The sequence below is a fragment of the Schistocerca cancellata genome, chromosome 1 (genome assembly GCF_023864275.1).
Source record: "Schistocerca cancellata isolate TAMUIC-IGC-003103 chromosome 1, iqSchCanc2.1, whole genome shotgun sequence".
NCBI lineage: Eukaryota > Metazoa > Arthropoda > Insecta > Orthoptera > Acrididae > Schistocerca > Schistocerca cancellata.
The window spans coordinates 156,488,681-156,506,329 of NC_064626.1; the positions used below are offsets into that span (position 1 = coordinate 156,488,681).

Sequence of the window (17,649 nt, forward strand, 5' to 3'; positions counted from 1 at the left end):
TTTTTGGTAATGTGGAGATACGTCCTCTTAATTCAAGAGGTAAGAAACTTATCCTAACGCCTAGTCGGGTTCCTGGAGCAAACTGGGATAACAGCATCTCTAATGACAATGAAGTCTAAACTCATCAGATACATCTTGGGTCTGCTGTTTAAACAACGAAACTTCGAACTTATTTTAATTACTGCTACGATCTTTAGCACAGCACATATGGTGTTATGAACTTCAAATCTTACCAACCATGTAAGCAGTAAAGGTTATATCTCTGAAGAAATGTGTCCCGTTTATGAGTAAAGACTTCGACTTACATAAAAAAGGCGCGCAATCAGTAGCCACTTTCAACTATGGAGAAGATGCGGTAACCGTTTCAGCTGTACTCAAGAACTCTTATGGCTATAGGGTGTGTAGTCTTGGGAAGTCCTATTGCGTTAGTGGAGAACCGCGTTCCTGCCCCGCGTGCAGTTATGTGAGTGACCTGTTAGAAAGTTGACAGACAAACCACAAGTGACTGTGTCCGATTTACAGCAAAATTAAGATACCACGATTTGTAAACTCCCTTAAAGCTAAGTATGTAATGCGCGGAGTCCCTGTGAACACTGCTAGATTAACTAAAAATAAATAAATAAAATGTGATACTAATTCGTTAAAGACTATTTTCTTTTGTTCGAATTTTAACGCATCGTTTCAAACCGAGTTTAGCTAGTTAAAAATTTTATTAGGCGATACGCATACGAATTGTTTTGAAATCTGATACAGGATCCCTCAGTAGGCACACAATCGAGTTCCCGGGGCTGATTTCAACTGACAATGCTAGTCTGGGTTAGCCAAATAGCGATAAACTTTTCAAGACTCTCGCTCCCATCCTTCATATGCTCACTCGAAAGCATAGCACACATTTTATGGAGCTAGCATTTCTTGATGGCAAGAGGCTCCAGTCACAGCCCGAACTGAGACAAGCTGTCTAGGAAAACGTCCTAAACAACTCCCGCTTCCGAAACAAACACTTGCTGGGTAGTATATACTTAAGCAAATTAAAAAAAAACGATATCATAATCTGAAATAATTGAGCTTGTTCATAGTCTTCAAACTCGTAATATAAAAGCGTTGAAATTTTTTAGTGTTAAGGTAGATGCAAGTATTTTTCGTTTAAGGTCAGTGTTAACAAAAACTGTGCAAGCTTATCCTTTGATACGTGAAAATGTCTCCATTACAAACATCAAATGTAAGCAACTCACTATCCACTAGGTGGGCACTCGTATTTATTGACGCACTGTCCAAGACTCGTTAACTGATGTTATTAGAAATTTCTAACTAGAAATGTACCGTAAGTATAAAAAAGGATTGCGACTATTTCGAGTCGATCATGCTTCATAAACAGGTAAAATTTGATTTCTACCGCAAACGTCTTTGTGTGGTACGTTTGCCTATGCACTTGGATCCAGCAACCTACAAAATACTACCAAGTGAGATTGTTCTTACTGTGCATAATTTTTACGTCCAATTTTTAACAACTGGAATTTCTGTTAGAAAGATCCCTGTTTCAGAATTAGATACCATAGTTGCTCCTAAAACAATGTGCGTTAGCTCTAAAGCAGTGAGGCCTTGCCATCCCGTATGCACGTGTTTACGAGTTTCTAACCACTGAAAAATTACATATTCTATCGGTTCTTGAATTCAATGTGGACATCAATTTACAAATCTTGTCTCTCCCGCCACTATTCTGCTGCGGCACTGCTGTCAGTCGGAAGCAGTGTTGCCAAGCGTACTAATTTTACTAGACTTGAGTGACGTGTCATTCATGAACACCTCTGACGTTTCCTACAAATAACGTCCGTCCCACTGTGTGCACGAGGCGAAGTGGTTGCCAGTTTATTTAGAAGCCTTACATATGCGACGCATGGGACGAGGTCATCTTGCAACATTGCGCCGCTATCCACCGCTTGTGCTGTTTCTCGTAAGGGCCGACGGGAGGCAGCACTTCCTTGCAGTACTACCAAACAAGCAGAAAACTAATGGTTGGTACCACCTCCATTCGCGGCTTCGTAATGCATTAAATATCACTTTACTCACTGCGACGCAACTGACAAATCTGGCGCTATTAAAAGGCGTAATACGAGAGGGAATCAAAATACTCACACACACACACTTTTTTTATATAAATACGGTTTCTTTGCTCAAAGAGAACTTTAAACTCATCAAGGAAATAAAAGTACACCTCTTCAGAATTAAAATGAATATTGTATTCCGTTTTTTTTTTATTTTGTACAACTTAGGTATAAATATGTGCTCTTCTGTATGAAACAAAAATTGTATTTTTCTTTTTACTTATCAGGTCCTCGAAAATGGGACGTTAACTATACTCCATAAAATTTGCCGCTTGTGTAAGATTTTTTTTTTAAGCGCTATATATGTTCCTACGTATTCGAACTAGACAGCTCTATCAAATATAATTGAGTCGTATAATTTACATAATCTTGCAATTAAACTTTAATTTTATTTGTCACCGCTTTGAGTTTCTACTTTTCACTAAATTAGGGAAGAAACGATCTAACTTCCTACAATTTAACTAGCCACAGCACCAGTCCGAAAGTATAAAACCGTGACATACTGTTCTGTCATAAGTGATAGCAAACAGTATACCTGTCAACTTTATATTGAAAGCTGGTCTTACGTTCCCCAGTTAACAGAGGAGTTTCCCAAATTATGTTCTCAGTGAGTGACATTTGCTGAATATCTTTACTGATACTAATAAACATATTTCTGTACTTTGCAGATAAAACTAAATTTACCTATTTCGTGATACGAAGGTCATAATATAAGCAGTAAGTGTCTCGCTCATATCGGAGGCTCATACTTTATCAGTAACAAATGAGTCGCACATGTAAATGACAAATTGGGACAATGTACCAAAAAGGTGCGAATTGCGTACTCAAGTACCGGGCTATACGAAGCGTGACACTATAGACAGATGAAACTTCACTGTCCTCATTTCCTACTACGTTTTTAAAATGTTTCAAATTTTGATAGGAAAATTATGCATATTACTAAAATAACGTTTCGATGTGAAACAATAACTCAAATTACACAGTAATAATTTGACTTCAATTTCTTAATGAAACAGGAACACTTATGAAATCAACTTACCAGTGCAAAGAAATTCGTGTGGCAGTCCTCCAAACTTGCGCCGTTTGTTTGATGATTCAAATGCGTCATGATTTCTCCATCGTTTTATATTTCGTTTAAATCACCAACCACACGGATAGCCCACTCAGAACCACATAAAATCTGATAATATACACGTACCGTCTGAAGGGTTTTTACGTTCCAATGGCGACTGTAAAATGGCGGATGGGAAACAACAAGCGCAGAGACTCTGTGATTTCTATTGGCTTGTTATGGTCACATGGTATACATGTAACTGTATCATGGCAGCGCTCGCGAGGCATGGGCTGATGAAAGGGGATGAAATTAAATATAGCTTTGGAAATGTGATGTGTATGGTAGGTAGTAATATTTACGTATGGTTATTGAGAGATATGTAATACATTTACCGAGTGAAAACTATGTGGTAGCCCCTTTGTAATCTATGTCCGAGACATGTTGAAAGAATTGTGTATGTAAACAAACTGTTTTGCTTTTAGTTTACAGCTAGCAAAAAGCTTCTGGCCTCCAAAAATAAGAAGAAAGAGGGGCCTAGAGCTAGAACAATTGAATCGACAGGGGAATCTCTTGCTTCACGAGGGTACTCATTGACACACGATGAATATTTATCATCTCGTTACAGATAGAGCAGTTTGATGATGTCTATCGAATGACTTTATCTTTAGGTTCGTGCGGCCACAGAAACAGTACATCCCAGAAGGTGACATTAAGAAAAAAATTGACGATATCTGTGAGTCAGTATGGCAAGATAAGAAACAAATCTTGAAACACAGCAATCCAATAGCAGATTCAGAATTTAAGTTCAGCTTGTTGGCAAAATGCTACCAAGAATTCCAACACGGAGTGCCAAATTCACTCTTGCATACAATAGAGTCACTTGGTAAGTAACTAATTATGTAAAAAAAAAAAAAAAAGAACTGTAATAGAATTTATTGAGGCCTGCTTCTGCAAAGTTTTATGTTCCTTAACATCAAGTTGCAAAACTAAGATTGCACATTTTTGTGATTGAAAGGGGGTCTTTCTAAAACATTGAGAAATGAAACAGTCATGTTTTCCAGTAATGTTAGTTTTAGAGCTTTTATAAGCCTATTATACACTGTTAGTAAATGAGATTTTGTATGTTTGCAGATGATGTAATAAATTTCTATGAAACACCTGTAGATGTGACTATTCCATTTGATACGTTGAAAAAGGTGGAGCTGCCAGAGAATCTTCATATTCAGTATGAATATCACAGATTTCACCCAGGTGATCAGCATTTATACAACTATTCTGACTTTGTTACTGAATGCAGGTTATGTATGGACTAAGAACTGAATTTCAATTTTTGGAAAATATTCTTTACTGAAATACTTGTATTATAATGAGAGAATTAGTTAACAAAGAGGTTTGTATGGAGCACAGAAAATGTTCTGAAGTGAATATATGTACAGCTTTATTCAGTTTTGTAAATACAAATATCCCCAAGCAGTTTCTTTGCTATAAGCACTCCATAACTGCACATGAGTTAGCCTAAATGTTAGAAGTAGCCTACCATCTGTGGGGAAAGTGGTGCATAGACTGCTTGTGTGGGAAAATTGTGGTGAGATAATGTCAGCAAGAATGGGGCATATGAAGCATCGACAAATTTATTACTATGTGGTCAGGTCCTGGATTTCCTATTCCCAGCATGATAGTTTTCAAATATTGTGTTCTCATCACAAATCAAAAAGTTTTGTTTCTGCAATTTAGTTTTCTTAGTTGTTCTTGCTCACTTATATGATATTTCAATATACACTATGCGCAAAAAAGTGTAGCAGTGAGGAGAGGGGAGGAAACAGAGTGGAATTTCATCGCTTGAGAGAATATGTAATGAAATTTCAGTTACTATCAAAGATGAGTCAAATTTACAAAGAACTTTGCAGTATGAGCACTTCTCTGGCCTGGGTATATGCACTGATTTAGTTGGGAAGGTTATCATAAAGATGTTGCATACTCTTCTGAAGGCAAGTTGGCGTACAACTGTTTAAATGAGCCTTGATATTGAGGATAATGGCACTGGGATGAAGTTGTACTGGAGATAGAGCTGAGGATCTTGCTGGCCATAATATTACCTCAACATTATGCAGATATTATGGTATATTGATAATTTTTACTTATGGACCGACTGACAGCAACTGAATAAAACACAATTTTAGTGCCACACTAAAATTGTGTTTTTTTCAGTTGCTGTCAGATGGTCCATAAGTGAAAATTATCAATATACCGTAATATTACACGCAACTGAGGAAGACAGGACTACAAAAGTTGAAGATATCATGCAGATACTTCACAGAAACCTGTGGTTTTGGTGGACAAGCATTGTTGTGTTGAGAAACAACGGTGAGATGCAATCCAGGAGAACACAGGATGTCATTGACCTACTGATGTGCTGTCAAGATTTCCTTCACTCCCTACCAGCCATTATCTGAAGTCTACCAGTGGCTCTTCGCACTTATGATGCTGGTAGTAACCCTATTGTGCCTCTCCAAAACATTATAAGAATGAGACCTGTCAGGTCACCTCCATACTTCCCGGTGACATTCAACTGGGGTAGTGCAGAAACACAATTTATCACTGAACATAAGATGGTACAGTTCATCAGCAGTTTTTGCTTCCTGGTCTTTACATGACTCCAAACACAGCCCTTTGTTTTGAGCTGTTATGTTAACAGCATCTTATGCGTGGGCAGTAATTCCCTAGTCCAGCTGCTGATACTCTGCAGCTAATGGTGGGCCATGACATAGAATGTTGCAGGGCGTCAGTTACTTGTTCTCATACACTGAGCGAGGTGCCTCAGTGGTTAGCACGTGGTTCGGGAGGACAATGCTTCAAATCTGTGTCTGGCAAACCAGATTTAGGCTTTCCATTATTTCCCTAAATTGCTTTATGCAAATGCTTAGATAGTTCCATTGAAAACGTCCAGTTTCCTTCCCCATCCATGAAACATTCTGAGTGTGTGGTTTGTCTTTAATAATGGGATTTTAAAATCTAATCTCCCTCCCTCCTTGGGATGACAGGTGCACAAGTGAAGGCATTAACACTTGCTTTTTGCACAATATTGCGATCCTCTCTTGAGGTGGATTAGATGCAGTCGATGGGAACCTAGTTGTCAAATGTGCTTTTTTTTCATGTTCCCATGCATTCTAACATCAGCTCACTGTCATGTCCTAATTCCCCACAGATATGAGAAAGATGTATGAGACAGGCGAAGTACCCTCAGACTTCAAGAAGAATATAATAATTCCAATCCCAAAGAAAGCAGGTGTTGACAGATGTGAAAATTACCGAACTATCAGTTTAATAAGTCACAGCTGCAAAATACTAACACAAATTCTTTACAGACGAATGGAAAAACTGGTAGAAGCCAACATCGGGGAAGATCAGTTTGGATTCCGTAGAAATATTGGAACACGTAAGGCAATACTGACCTTACAACTTATCTTAGAAGAAAGATTAAGGAAAGGCATTTGTAGACTTAGAGAAAGCTTTTGACAATGTAGACTGGAAAACTCTCTTTCAAATTGTGAAGGTGGCAGGGGTAAAATACAGGGAGCGAAAGGCTATTTACAATTTGTGCAGAAGCCAGATGGCAGTTATAAAGAGTCGAGGGGCATGAAAGGGAAGCAGTGGTTGGGAAGGGAGTGAGACAGGGTTGTAGCCTCTCCCCAATGTTATTCAATCTGTATATTGAGCAAGCAGTAAGGGAAACAAAAGAAAAATTCGGAGTAGGTATTAAAATCCATGGAGAAGAAATAAAAACTTTGAGGTTCGCTGATGACATTGTAATTCTGTCAGAGACAGCAATGGACTTCGAAGAGCAGTTGAACGGAATGGACAGTGTCTTGAAAGAAGGATATAAGATGAACATCAACAAAAGCAAAAGGAGGATAATGGAATGTAGTCGAATTAAGTCAAGAGATGCTGAGGGAATTAGATTAGGAAATGAGACACTTAAAGTAGTAAAGGAGTTTTGCTATTTGGGGAGCAAAATAACTGATGGTCAAAGTAGAGAGGATATAAAATGTAGACTGGCAATGGCAAGGAAAGTGTTTCTGAAGAAGAGAAATTTGTTAACATCGAGTATAGATTTAAGTGTCAGGAAGTCGTTTCTGAAAGTATTTGTATGGAGTGTAGCCATGTATGGAAGTGAAACATGGACGATAAATAGTTTGGACAGGAAGAGAATAGAAACTTTCGAAATGTGGTGCTACAGAAGAATGCTGAAGATTAGATGTGTAGATCACATAACTAATGAGGAGGTACTGAATAGGATTGGGGAGAAGAGGAGTTTGTGGCACAACTTGATGAGAAGAAGGGACCGGTTGGTAGGACACGTTCTGAGGCATCAAGGGATCACAAATTTAGCATTGGAGGGCAGTGTGGAGGGTAAAAATCGTAGAGGGAGACCAAGAGATGAATACACTAAACAGATTCAGAAGGATGTAGGTTGCAGTAGGTACTGGGAGATGAAGAAGCTTGCACAGGATAGAGTAGCATGGAGAGCTGCATCAAACCAGTCTCAGGACTGAAGACCACAACAACAACAACAACAACAACAACAATGGATATTGCACACCCATCCGGCCAAATGTAGATTTCCACAGTGACGCCATTCAAACTGTGTGAAATACTAGTATGCGGCCTCTTATAAATCGCATCAGGCCAGATAACAGCACTAAACATGAACAACACTCATGCACTCTGGTGTCCGTACTACGTACCACATACAACTGCCGATCTAATTGTTTAAATTCATTTAACTACCTGCTGATGGTGTGTGTGTGTGTGTGTGTGTGTGTGTGTTTTGTCAGGCAGTGTGTTTAGATTTACTAGCTTAGCAAGTGACTATCACAGATTGGTTCCTGGGTGCTCACTGAACAAGGGTTATACACTTGTACTGATTGGAATTTGACTTGCACTCCCCCCCACCACACACACACACACACACACACACACACACACACACACACACACACACACATATTCTCTGTCCGAGTAGTTTGTTACCATTAATCTCATTTACAAGAACTTGGTTAGTGCAAATGATCTGTGTCACAGTTTCGTTAGGATGTGTGTTCAGAATTGTTTAGCACTTTAAGCAATAGTGCATATTCACATTGTGCCTTTATACTCCACAAAATTGTGTAATATTGTAGTGTAATTTGGTTTCTTGCCATTTCAAAGATTCTCCAGAATGACAATTGTTTGTAGAGATAGGTATGATTCTGTGTTTACCACCACTTTCAATTATCTGATCCTCTTCAGTACCATAAAATTATTTACAGAAGCCTACATGAAGATAATCAGATGATCAAAACCAGTAGTAAATAAATACTTTTTTGTCAGTAGCTCTTGACAGTATTGGAATATCTCTCACTTCAAATATTTATGAGGTATGAGATACCACCTGCACAAAATATGCTATTCTGGTCATTGTGTGATGCACTTGTGGAAGATAATTATGTATTTTTCTTCTCTTGTTAGAACTTAATGCTCTTAGCAAGACAAAAATATTTGCAGTAGTTGCTGACATTCTTTATGAGTCATAACTAGAGTTAATAGTGGTTTGTAAAAATGTATGGTAATATGAGATATAATGGAAAGATTGGCCAAGTTGAGAGTAAAGCAAATGGGATGCTTGGGTTTATTGACAGGTTAATTGAAAATGGAATTTATTTGAAAAAGAAATTTCTTATGAGACACTTGTTGCCTATAATGGAATACTGCTCAAGTGAGTGGAATTAATATCAGGTTGAAGTTTCATGGAACTTTGGAAAGCACTGAAAATTCTCATATGGCCAGTTTTGAGGGAAAACAGCTATCGGATTGCAGAAACCTACTTGGAAAATTCCAAAATCTAATTTTCAGGACAAAATTTATAAATATTTGTTGATTGTCTGCATATGACTTGCGTAAAGATTTTAGAACTGCTACGAACCTACGAATTCTATTTGGAGTGAATTCAAGATGGAGACCAATAATAAGTCTTTATAGGTGATATTTTTGAGAAGTGTTCAAATTAATTTGAACCAGGTATTTGCCTGAGCATCGCCTACAAATCTTTCATTTTACTTACCTGTGTGCTGCTCACTGAATCGTCTGTTTGTTGAGTTACAGTGTATCTTTTTTATAGATATTTGTATTATATTTATTTAAATTGAGAATCAGCTGTGAGTCTTTCCAGAAAGTGCAAATAAAATGTTTTGTGCTATTGTCACAACTCTGCATAGATCAGTGACTTAGTGGAACAATCTCATGTAATTCATTCATATAGTGATAATTAATATTCGGAAATATTGTCCAAATTCAAATCTCAAACTACTGCAAATATGAGTAATACTGATATTAGGGTCAGTGATGTTGAAAAACAGCTAACATTATTAAAATGTAACAAATCTCTAGGGTCCGCTAGAATCCAGGTTAGATTCTGTATAGAATTTGCGGTTGAGTTAGGTCCTTTTTTGGATTAAAAGTTATCAACAGTGCTTTGTAAACTGTAAAACCAACCTGCAGATCAGTACCTATGTTATGACAAGGGCCAAGATTTGTAGGTTTTTATGAAATGGATTTCAGCTCTTTATTTTCTTGAAATTGCCTTTTTTTTTAAATTCAGGTAAACTATTTTAGCCTTTTTGGAATAAATGTAGAAAATTTTATTACAACTTTGATACAGTTATTCTCATTCTTTGTGAAAAATAAAACAATTAGATATTCCTTATATCAGTACTCGAAAAAAGCATAAAAATTTGAGATGTTTACCCTTCCTATAATTATTTTCTCTGTTTTATAATATTTAAAGATGACTTTTACTGAATACTTATTTTGTGTGTCACTTTCAGAAAAACACACACTTGAGACCACAGTAACTAATAAGAAATTTTATCTTTCATTCTGATATTGTTATACACAATTAACCTCATTTCTAAGTTTTGTAAAGTGAAACATTGTCTCTCAGTACATTTTTATAGACTGAAAAAGATCTCTCCACAGCACTAGATGTCAGTGGTGCATATTCCATCATCATAATGGCTCATGGTCCCCAACACACTCCACCTTCAAACTCTCCACCTCGTCCCCCTGTAATGGCGAACACTTTCTGCATGTCCAGGATTCCTCAGAATAATAGTCCTTAGTTTAGTGGAACATGCTGTACCCATTGAATGAGATATTTCCTCCAGATACTTTTGCACCTTAGAGATCACATTATAGCATCTTTCAGTGGCAGAGATGCGGAATCCAGGCATTGAATTTCAACAGACAGATGTTGAATGTGAGCTTTTAAAAATGACAAGGATGCAACATTTTTGCTATTCTTAAGGGCTCTCGTGGGTTTTTCAGTAAAAGCTGATTCACTACTGTAATAAGTCTTTGACTGGTAGTGTTCGTCATTGTATAACACTGCCAAGACCCAGGTGTGCCAGTGTGTAAGTAGGGATTCAGATGGGTGGTAGACTGTGTGGAGCTATTAGCTTAAATAACTGAATGCAGTTAGGAGCTTTGAGAAATACTTTGTTAACAGAGGGAATGGTACTATTAACATCAGGAAAATTATATCTCATTTCCTGTGCTAGGTGGTGCATGTTGTGGGCAAGGCAGGAGCAATGGGATAGAATTCTTTCTATGACAGTATTTTTTCATTGTTGTTCCCACTTTATTATAAGCAGCTCAGTCTGTCACAGCAAAAAATTCTCATTCCTATTATCTCCTGGCCGTAGGATGTCTACGGCATCCCTGACAATGCACACTACAATACTGTGATTCATATTCTCCAGTTCTTTACATCAGAGTAGAGGGGCTTTACTCGTGCCGTGGAGTCTTATTTCCCCGCCATGACAGTAGCTATAAATCTGCCACATCTGTCATTGGTCTTGTTGACTGAAAACCTAATATAGTGGTCACCAGTGCCTGTTTTAACACTGGTAATAGCCTTTTCACACACTTGTTCGAAATAATAATTGCACAATTTTCATTCATCTGGTGTACTGTGGCCAGTGATACTAACCATGAAGCCTTTAAAAGAAGGATTCTTTAGCACATTCTTTGGCATGTCAGCGTATACTAAAGCCTCACACAAGTCTGGATTAATACTTCTGTACATTCCACTACTTGTCATAGAGGAAATTATTGGTTGAATCTATTGTCTGTTATTCCTTGTGACACTCATAACATGAGCTGCACAACCTTCATATTGAAATAATTGACATTTTTTGTGGCTTACCAAAAATTAAAACAAACAACACTAAGAATATGGCAGTAACTAAAAAATAAGAATGTGAACATGTAAAATGTCAACTTCAATAGTATACGCACATCAGTAAACTAAATTTCAATTTAAAAAATCCAAGTAAAGAAGACCAGGAAGAAGATTGGTAGGTAAAATGAATGATAAATATCACCTTAAAATGGTTAAAACTAACACTTACTATCTTAGCTTCTAAAAGTCCTGTGTCCTAATTGATGTTCATGACATGCTCTACACATTATTAACTAATGACAAATGTAATGTGGTGGGTTAAATCATTTTAAACCTTATCCGTGAAGATGGTCCATGACTGAAACCAGTTATCATTGGGTTTATAATAAAAGCAAATGTTGGTCAACCATGCATTTTATACAAAAATAGATTCAGATACCACGGATTTTTTCCTTTGATATACGTCTTCATTGTTAGACAGCATTGAAGTAGGAGCTGGTTTGTCCCAATGCAGTGCTATGAGGACATCTTCTCAAAACCACAATTTGGAAACAGTGCATCACATACCATATTTATTTATGTGCAGGATATATTTCTTATATAACTTCCAAACTACAAAAATAGTAGACTTAAGTGTCACTGGTGCAGCAGTGTGCTGACACTTTATTGAGTTATAAAGATAAGCAACATTGTGCCATGCACATTCTTGATTTCAGTGCAGTGTATAAGTATATGTATTGCATAGTTTCTTAAAATGTGGAAATTCACATTCATTATCATTTTGAACAGTTTCTGCTAGTTGGTGTATCTTTCTTTGGTTGTAATGAGGATCTCACATTTATTTACATTAAATTTCATTCCATATTCTCTCACAGTTTCTTCCAAGCATCCAGCTGTTCTTTGAATCTTCTCCTCCCTGTTCCTCCAAATCATCAAGTCATCCATGAACACCATTGCTTTCAGAATGAGATTTTCACTCTGCAGCCGAGTGTGCGCTGATATGAAACTTCCTGGCAGATTAAAACTGTGTGCCCGACCGAGACTCGAACTCGGGACCTTTGCCTTTCGCGGGCAAGTGCTCTACCATCTGAGCTACCGAAGCACGACTCACGCCCGGTACTCACAGCTTTACTTCTGCCAGTACCTTGTCTCCTACCTTCCAAACTTTACAGAAGCTCTCCTGCGAACCTTGCAGAACTAGCACTCCTGAAAGAAAGGATATTGCGGAGACATGGCTTAGCCACAGCCTTGGGGGATGTTTCCAGAATGAGATTTCCACTCTGCAGTGGAATGTGCGCTGATATGAAACTTCTTGGCAGATTAAAATTGTGTGCCCGACCGAGACTCGAACTCGGGACCTTTGCCTTCCGCGGGCAAGTGCTCTACCATCTGAGCTACCGAAGCACGACTCACGCCCGGTACTCACAGCTTTACTTCTGCCAGTACTTCGTCTCCTACCTCCCAAACTTTACAGAAGCTCTCCTGCGAACCTTGCAGAACTAGCACTCCTGAAAGAAAGGATATTGCGGAGACATGGCTTAGCCACAGCCTGGGGGATGTTTCCAGAATGAGATTTTCACTCTGCAAGCGGAGTGTGCGCTGATATGAAACATCCTGGCAGATTAAAACTGTGTGCCCGACCGAGACTCGAACTCGGGACCTTTGCAAAGGTCCCAAGTTCGAGTCTCGGTTGGGCACACAGTTTTAATCTGCCAGGAAGTTTCACCATTGCTTTCATCTAGCCTTTTCCATCTATGTTAGTCTTTATCTTGACAAGGCCACAATGAAAGGGAGAGGTGACAATGCACTTCCCTGTTTCACATGCTGTGTTTGCTGGTTCTTTCATTTCCCACTTTCACACAACTCAGACTTACACTGTGCATCTTTTCCAGTCTTCTTGTTGTTTCTTTTTCCACTCTCTTCTTTTGTAGTGCTTCCCAGGCCTTTCTTCTACAGACACTGTCAAATGCCTTTTCCATACCGAGAAAGGCTATCACGAGGTATTCCTAAAATTCATAATGGTGCTGCTAGAGCAGTCTCAACGCAAACATGAAGTCAACAGTTCACCTCCCAGGTCTGAAGCCATTTGTTCCTCTTTTAACTTGTTGTTGATGCTTTTTCAGATTCTGCTTTCCAGTATGTTTTCGTGTACATTGGCACAGTGTGGTATCAGTGTGACTCCCCTGTAGTTTCCACAATCCTTCCTACTCCCTTTCTTGAATATAGGGATAATAGTGCCATCTTCCAATCTTCTGAAGTCCACCACCACCCCCCCCCCCCCCCCTCCCCGCTTCAATATTTCGACACTTACTTCGTCATCCCTGGTGCATTTCATGCTATCCAGTGCCATTTCCATTTATTCCACTGTCAATACAAAAGCCAGTAACCAACCTTATAATTCATAATAGCCAGATCAGTAATCATCAGCCTGGTGCGCCATGTTCAAAACAAAAGTAATCAGGTTGTATCTTCCATCAAAACAGTCATTAGATTCAGTGACTCTCATTGGCTACCACATATTATCACCGGATTGGCTACAAAAATTATAATGAATTGCTAACACTAGCATGACTGGAAAAGCTTCAGTACACTACAAGTACACTTGAGCCCACATTTTCCAATTTGGCCAGCTCACATCCATATTTGTCAGCTTTCGACCTAACCTATAGTATAGGCTATGTTACAGGTCAGTCTGTCACCACAGCCTGTATTCCAAAAAATAATATAGACACAAAAAAATTGTCATTGATATTGATCTGTTCTCTTTCTGTTTGCACACGTCTGATGTCACATGCAGCAACACCATTATATCACAGGGTAAAGCAGACATCCTTTGTGGTAGGTTAAGTTGATGTCCCTCTCCCCAGTGGACATCTGTCTGTGGCCATAAGAAGTAAGGTAAAACAGATCCGACCATCCAACCTCCCAGGAGTGAACTAAACAAGAAAAATCTGGAGCTTTCTCAATTCTGTCAGAACTACTGCACCATCTCCAACAATATCAAACAAATTGGGACTTAAAACAGATAGTGACCAGTGCAACTGCAGAACGTCAGAACAAACACTAGAGCACATTTTGCATGACTGCCCAAAAAGTAAATTCATCATTATCTGAAAAGACTTCGTAAATGCAGCACCTTTAGCAATTAATTGGTTGGAGTCTTTGGATATCCAAGTATAATAAAAAATGGATATCTGAACTTATTTTAGCTACTGCCTGTTCTCCAGCTTTCATTATTACTTAGACATACATACTTACATAAAAAGGGTGACTACAGTTTTAAAGTTCCAGTTACAAAATGGTGTTAAAAAATGAAAAAAAAAACAGAAAAAATGCTGGTCAGAATGAAGTCAAATTTGAATTGAATATATTCAGAGAAGGGTGAGATGTTATGGAAACAAAAAAAATTAATGAAAATTTTCTCACCAGATGGTGCTGTAAGCATTGTAACGTAAGTGGGTTCAGCTATAAATAACAGATGAATCGTAATACAACAGTTATGAGTAAGTTGCACATTAAACTAACAATCCTGTGCAGTGTGCATACCCAGACAAGTTTGACATTCGACAGTTGTGGCAATGTTATTTAAGTAAGCCCAACCACCACTACAAGGTCATATCAAATCAGATGGGAAAAATCAGTTTTCAACTGTCCTGAGGCCAAAAACTGCATTAAAAACAACAACATCAGTTTTTAATTGTTCTGAGGGCAAAAACCGAATAAGAAGCCGCAATGAAAAAGTTATGTGGATGGCCACGCTGTAGGGAAATGGTGACTTATAGTTCTAGCAATTCCAAAATGCCTCTGCAGCAGTTATTGCACTGTCTTGTGCAATGTGTGGAGGTGCACTATCTTGCATAAAAATAATCCTACCCACACATCCACACTGTTGAGCTGGAATGACATTGGTGCACATAAGACTCTTAATACCATTTATCAATGAAGATACCGGTAACAAGGACCCACCTCCTCAAAAAAATGTGGTGCCACAATAAACAATGGTATCAACACACACCACACAGTTATCTTTGTGGAATGAAGCACCAGCTGATATCCAAGCAGATTTTCAGCTGCCCATATTTTGCAATTCTGTGTATTATGACATGTCCTTGGAGGTGGAAATGGGTTTTGTCTGTGAAGAGAAAGTTCCATGGCCATTCTGTTATTATCCACTTCCCTGCAAGCAAGAAATTCTAGAGCAGATGTGTGTCTTACTGGTAGCAACTCCTGAATATGTATAATTTTGTATGGATAGCAATGCAGGATGTTTCTTAGTATTTTATGCACCATAGTTACAGGTATGTTCAAAGTTCGGGCAATTCCCTGTGCACGGCACCTTTGCACACCACCGCTTGACCTCTCTTGCAATGCTGTGACCACATTTTCTACTGATGCCAGATAAATTGTTTTCATCCCTATGTCACATGTTGTACTTGTCTTTTTTAATTTTGTAATTATTTTCTCCAGACTCTTGGCAGACATTGAACCAATGCCTTTTTTTTTTAACCTTGAGTGTTGGGAACTTCTGCAGAGCTGCTGGCACACAGTCACTGTAGCTACTGGCACACAATCACTGTTTTTTTTTAAAAAAGAGTTTTACTAGTAGTATCCAATCTGGCATTGAGACAGTTGTGCTGAGTGTCTCAGGCTCAAATTAAGGAACAGTCATGTATCCCACATCTTTTATTTTCCATATTGTACCACTTAAAATTTTCATTAAAGTAATTTTTTTTCCATAACATTTGCCCCTTCTTTGATGATATTTCATTCAAATTCAACCTCATTCTCATCATTATTTTAGTTACAATCACCCTGCATACGGCTGTATCTGCTTGTCCTATTCACATCATTTTATCTTACCTTATATCATCTTAATACTCTGTAGTTGCAAAATATGACTTTGTAAGCTAATTAGATAAGTAAACTTGTTTCATTATGCCATTTGATACAAGTATTATGAGTATAAACCATTTGACAATATTACATGCTTCTCTATGTACTATCATTTTTCGAAAACAGTGTTCTGATGTTTTGAACATTTCAATATAGAAAGGATTTTACTTCTTGGGCAACTCATCCCTTGTTGGTGTTGGTATAGACATACAATTGAAATGAATAAAGTAAATAACCTGCTGTGATGTATATTTCATTCTGTTACACACTCTAAAATGGCAAAAACCTTTTCTTAAATTCTTGAGTACTTTTCTAGTATAATATATATATTCCACTCTGCTTTGTGAGTGTGATGAATATTTCAGGAGAAAGTGACTCTACTGTTGTCATTTATTTCTTACTGACTGTTTAAGACTTATCATTGTTTTCTATAGAAATACTAATAGAAGTATTTCATATCCAATTATTACAAAACTGTTACAATTTGGGAGGGAGATTTTAAGCAGCAACTAACGCAGTAAAAATGAAGCAAGAGGAGGTAATGTGGAGAACAGATGTAGAATCATTGGATAAAATTGAAACAGTGACCTAGAAAAAAATGAATGTCATTGAGTAATATTTTTATGCTGTATAGATTGCTGTTAATATTAATGATTCATGAACTTTCTGTTACAGAAACAGACACCATGTTTGGCGGTGTAAGCGCATTTCCATTAAGTTCAACTATAGTTACTGGGCTCAGATATAAGAAGAAATACAAAGGTCACATTGCTAAACCAAAGTGGATGTGATTATTGGATGAACTATGACTTTTTTTAGTAAAGAGCATTAAATATTAAAACTGCATTATTTGTAAACTGCCAAGTGATGCAATAAATTATTGTTTGTAAATATTTTATACTGTTTTGTGATGTGTATTAACATTTGGAGTTATTGGGGTAAGGGGGCATCTGTAATTACGTGAGGCAATTTCGACATTTTTTCGATTCCACATGCCCACCATGTGAGATTTGGATCGGTCCCTCCCATCCTCCTCCCCCCACCCCTACAACCTCATGTAAGATTTTTCAGAATACATATTTTTAGCGTAAATATGTTAATCTGTGCTTAATTGCATTGTATTTATTTAAAAAACATAATTTGCATAATTATTTTTATCTCAGACTAGTTAAGGCTAGTATTTAGACACAACGTAGACTAGAATCACAGTGAGGAAATAGAACAATAAAATGCTTATGTAAAAGGAACTACAAAAATTCATTAAAGAATATTCATTCTAGTTCAGTCCACGGCGATACATGTGGTCTCGAGAATGACTACTGGAACCAATATGTCCATGTAATTTTCAATAAAATCATCTGCTCCTTCAACCTTGCACTGAT

At 37.7% G+C, this 17,649-nt stretch overlaps 2 protein-coding genes across 3 annotated transcripts in view; one reads left to right on the forward strand and one right to left on the reverse strand.

Moving 5' to 3' along the window:
* The window catches only part of LOC126167518 (mediator of RNA polymerase II transcription subunit 13), a 211,199-nt gene extending 207,921 nt beyond the window's left edge, over window positions 1-3,278 (reverse strand). For both annotated transcript variants that reach the window (XM_049920483.1, XM_049920482.1), the window contains exon 1: window positions 3,142-3,278. In XM_049920483.1, the coding sequence (XP_049776440.1) occupies window positions 3,142-3,210 (69 nt within the window). In that variant the 5' untranslated portion in view covers window positions 3,211-3,278. The remainder of the gene's footprint in view (window positions 1-3,141) is intronic.
* Window positions 3,279-3,348: 70 nt separating this feature from the next.
* On the forward strand, window positions 3,349-17,163 carry LOC126167544 (39S ribosomal protein L50, mitochondrial). The gene is made up of 5 exons (XM_049920485.1): window positions 3,349-3,497; window positions 3,639-3,739; window positions 3,825-4,039; window positions 4,288-4,407; window positions 16,943-17,163. The coding sequence occupies exons 1-5, from the start codon at window positions 3,393-3,395 to the stop codon at window positions 17,056-17,058; spliced, it is 657 nt and encodes a 218-aa protein (XP_049776442.1). The 5' UTR covers window positions 3,349-3,392; the 3' UTR covers window positions 17,059-17,163.
* The last annotated feature ends 486 nt before the right edge of the window (window positions 17,164-17,649 follow it).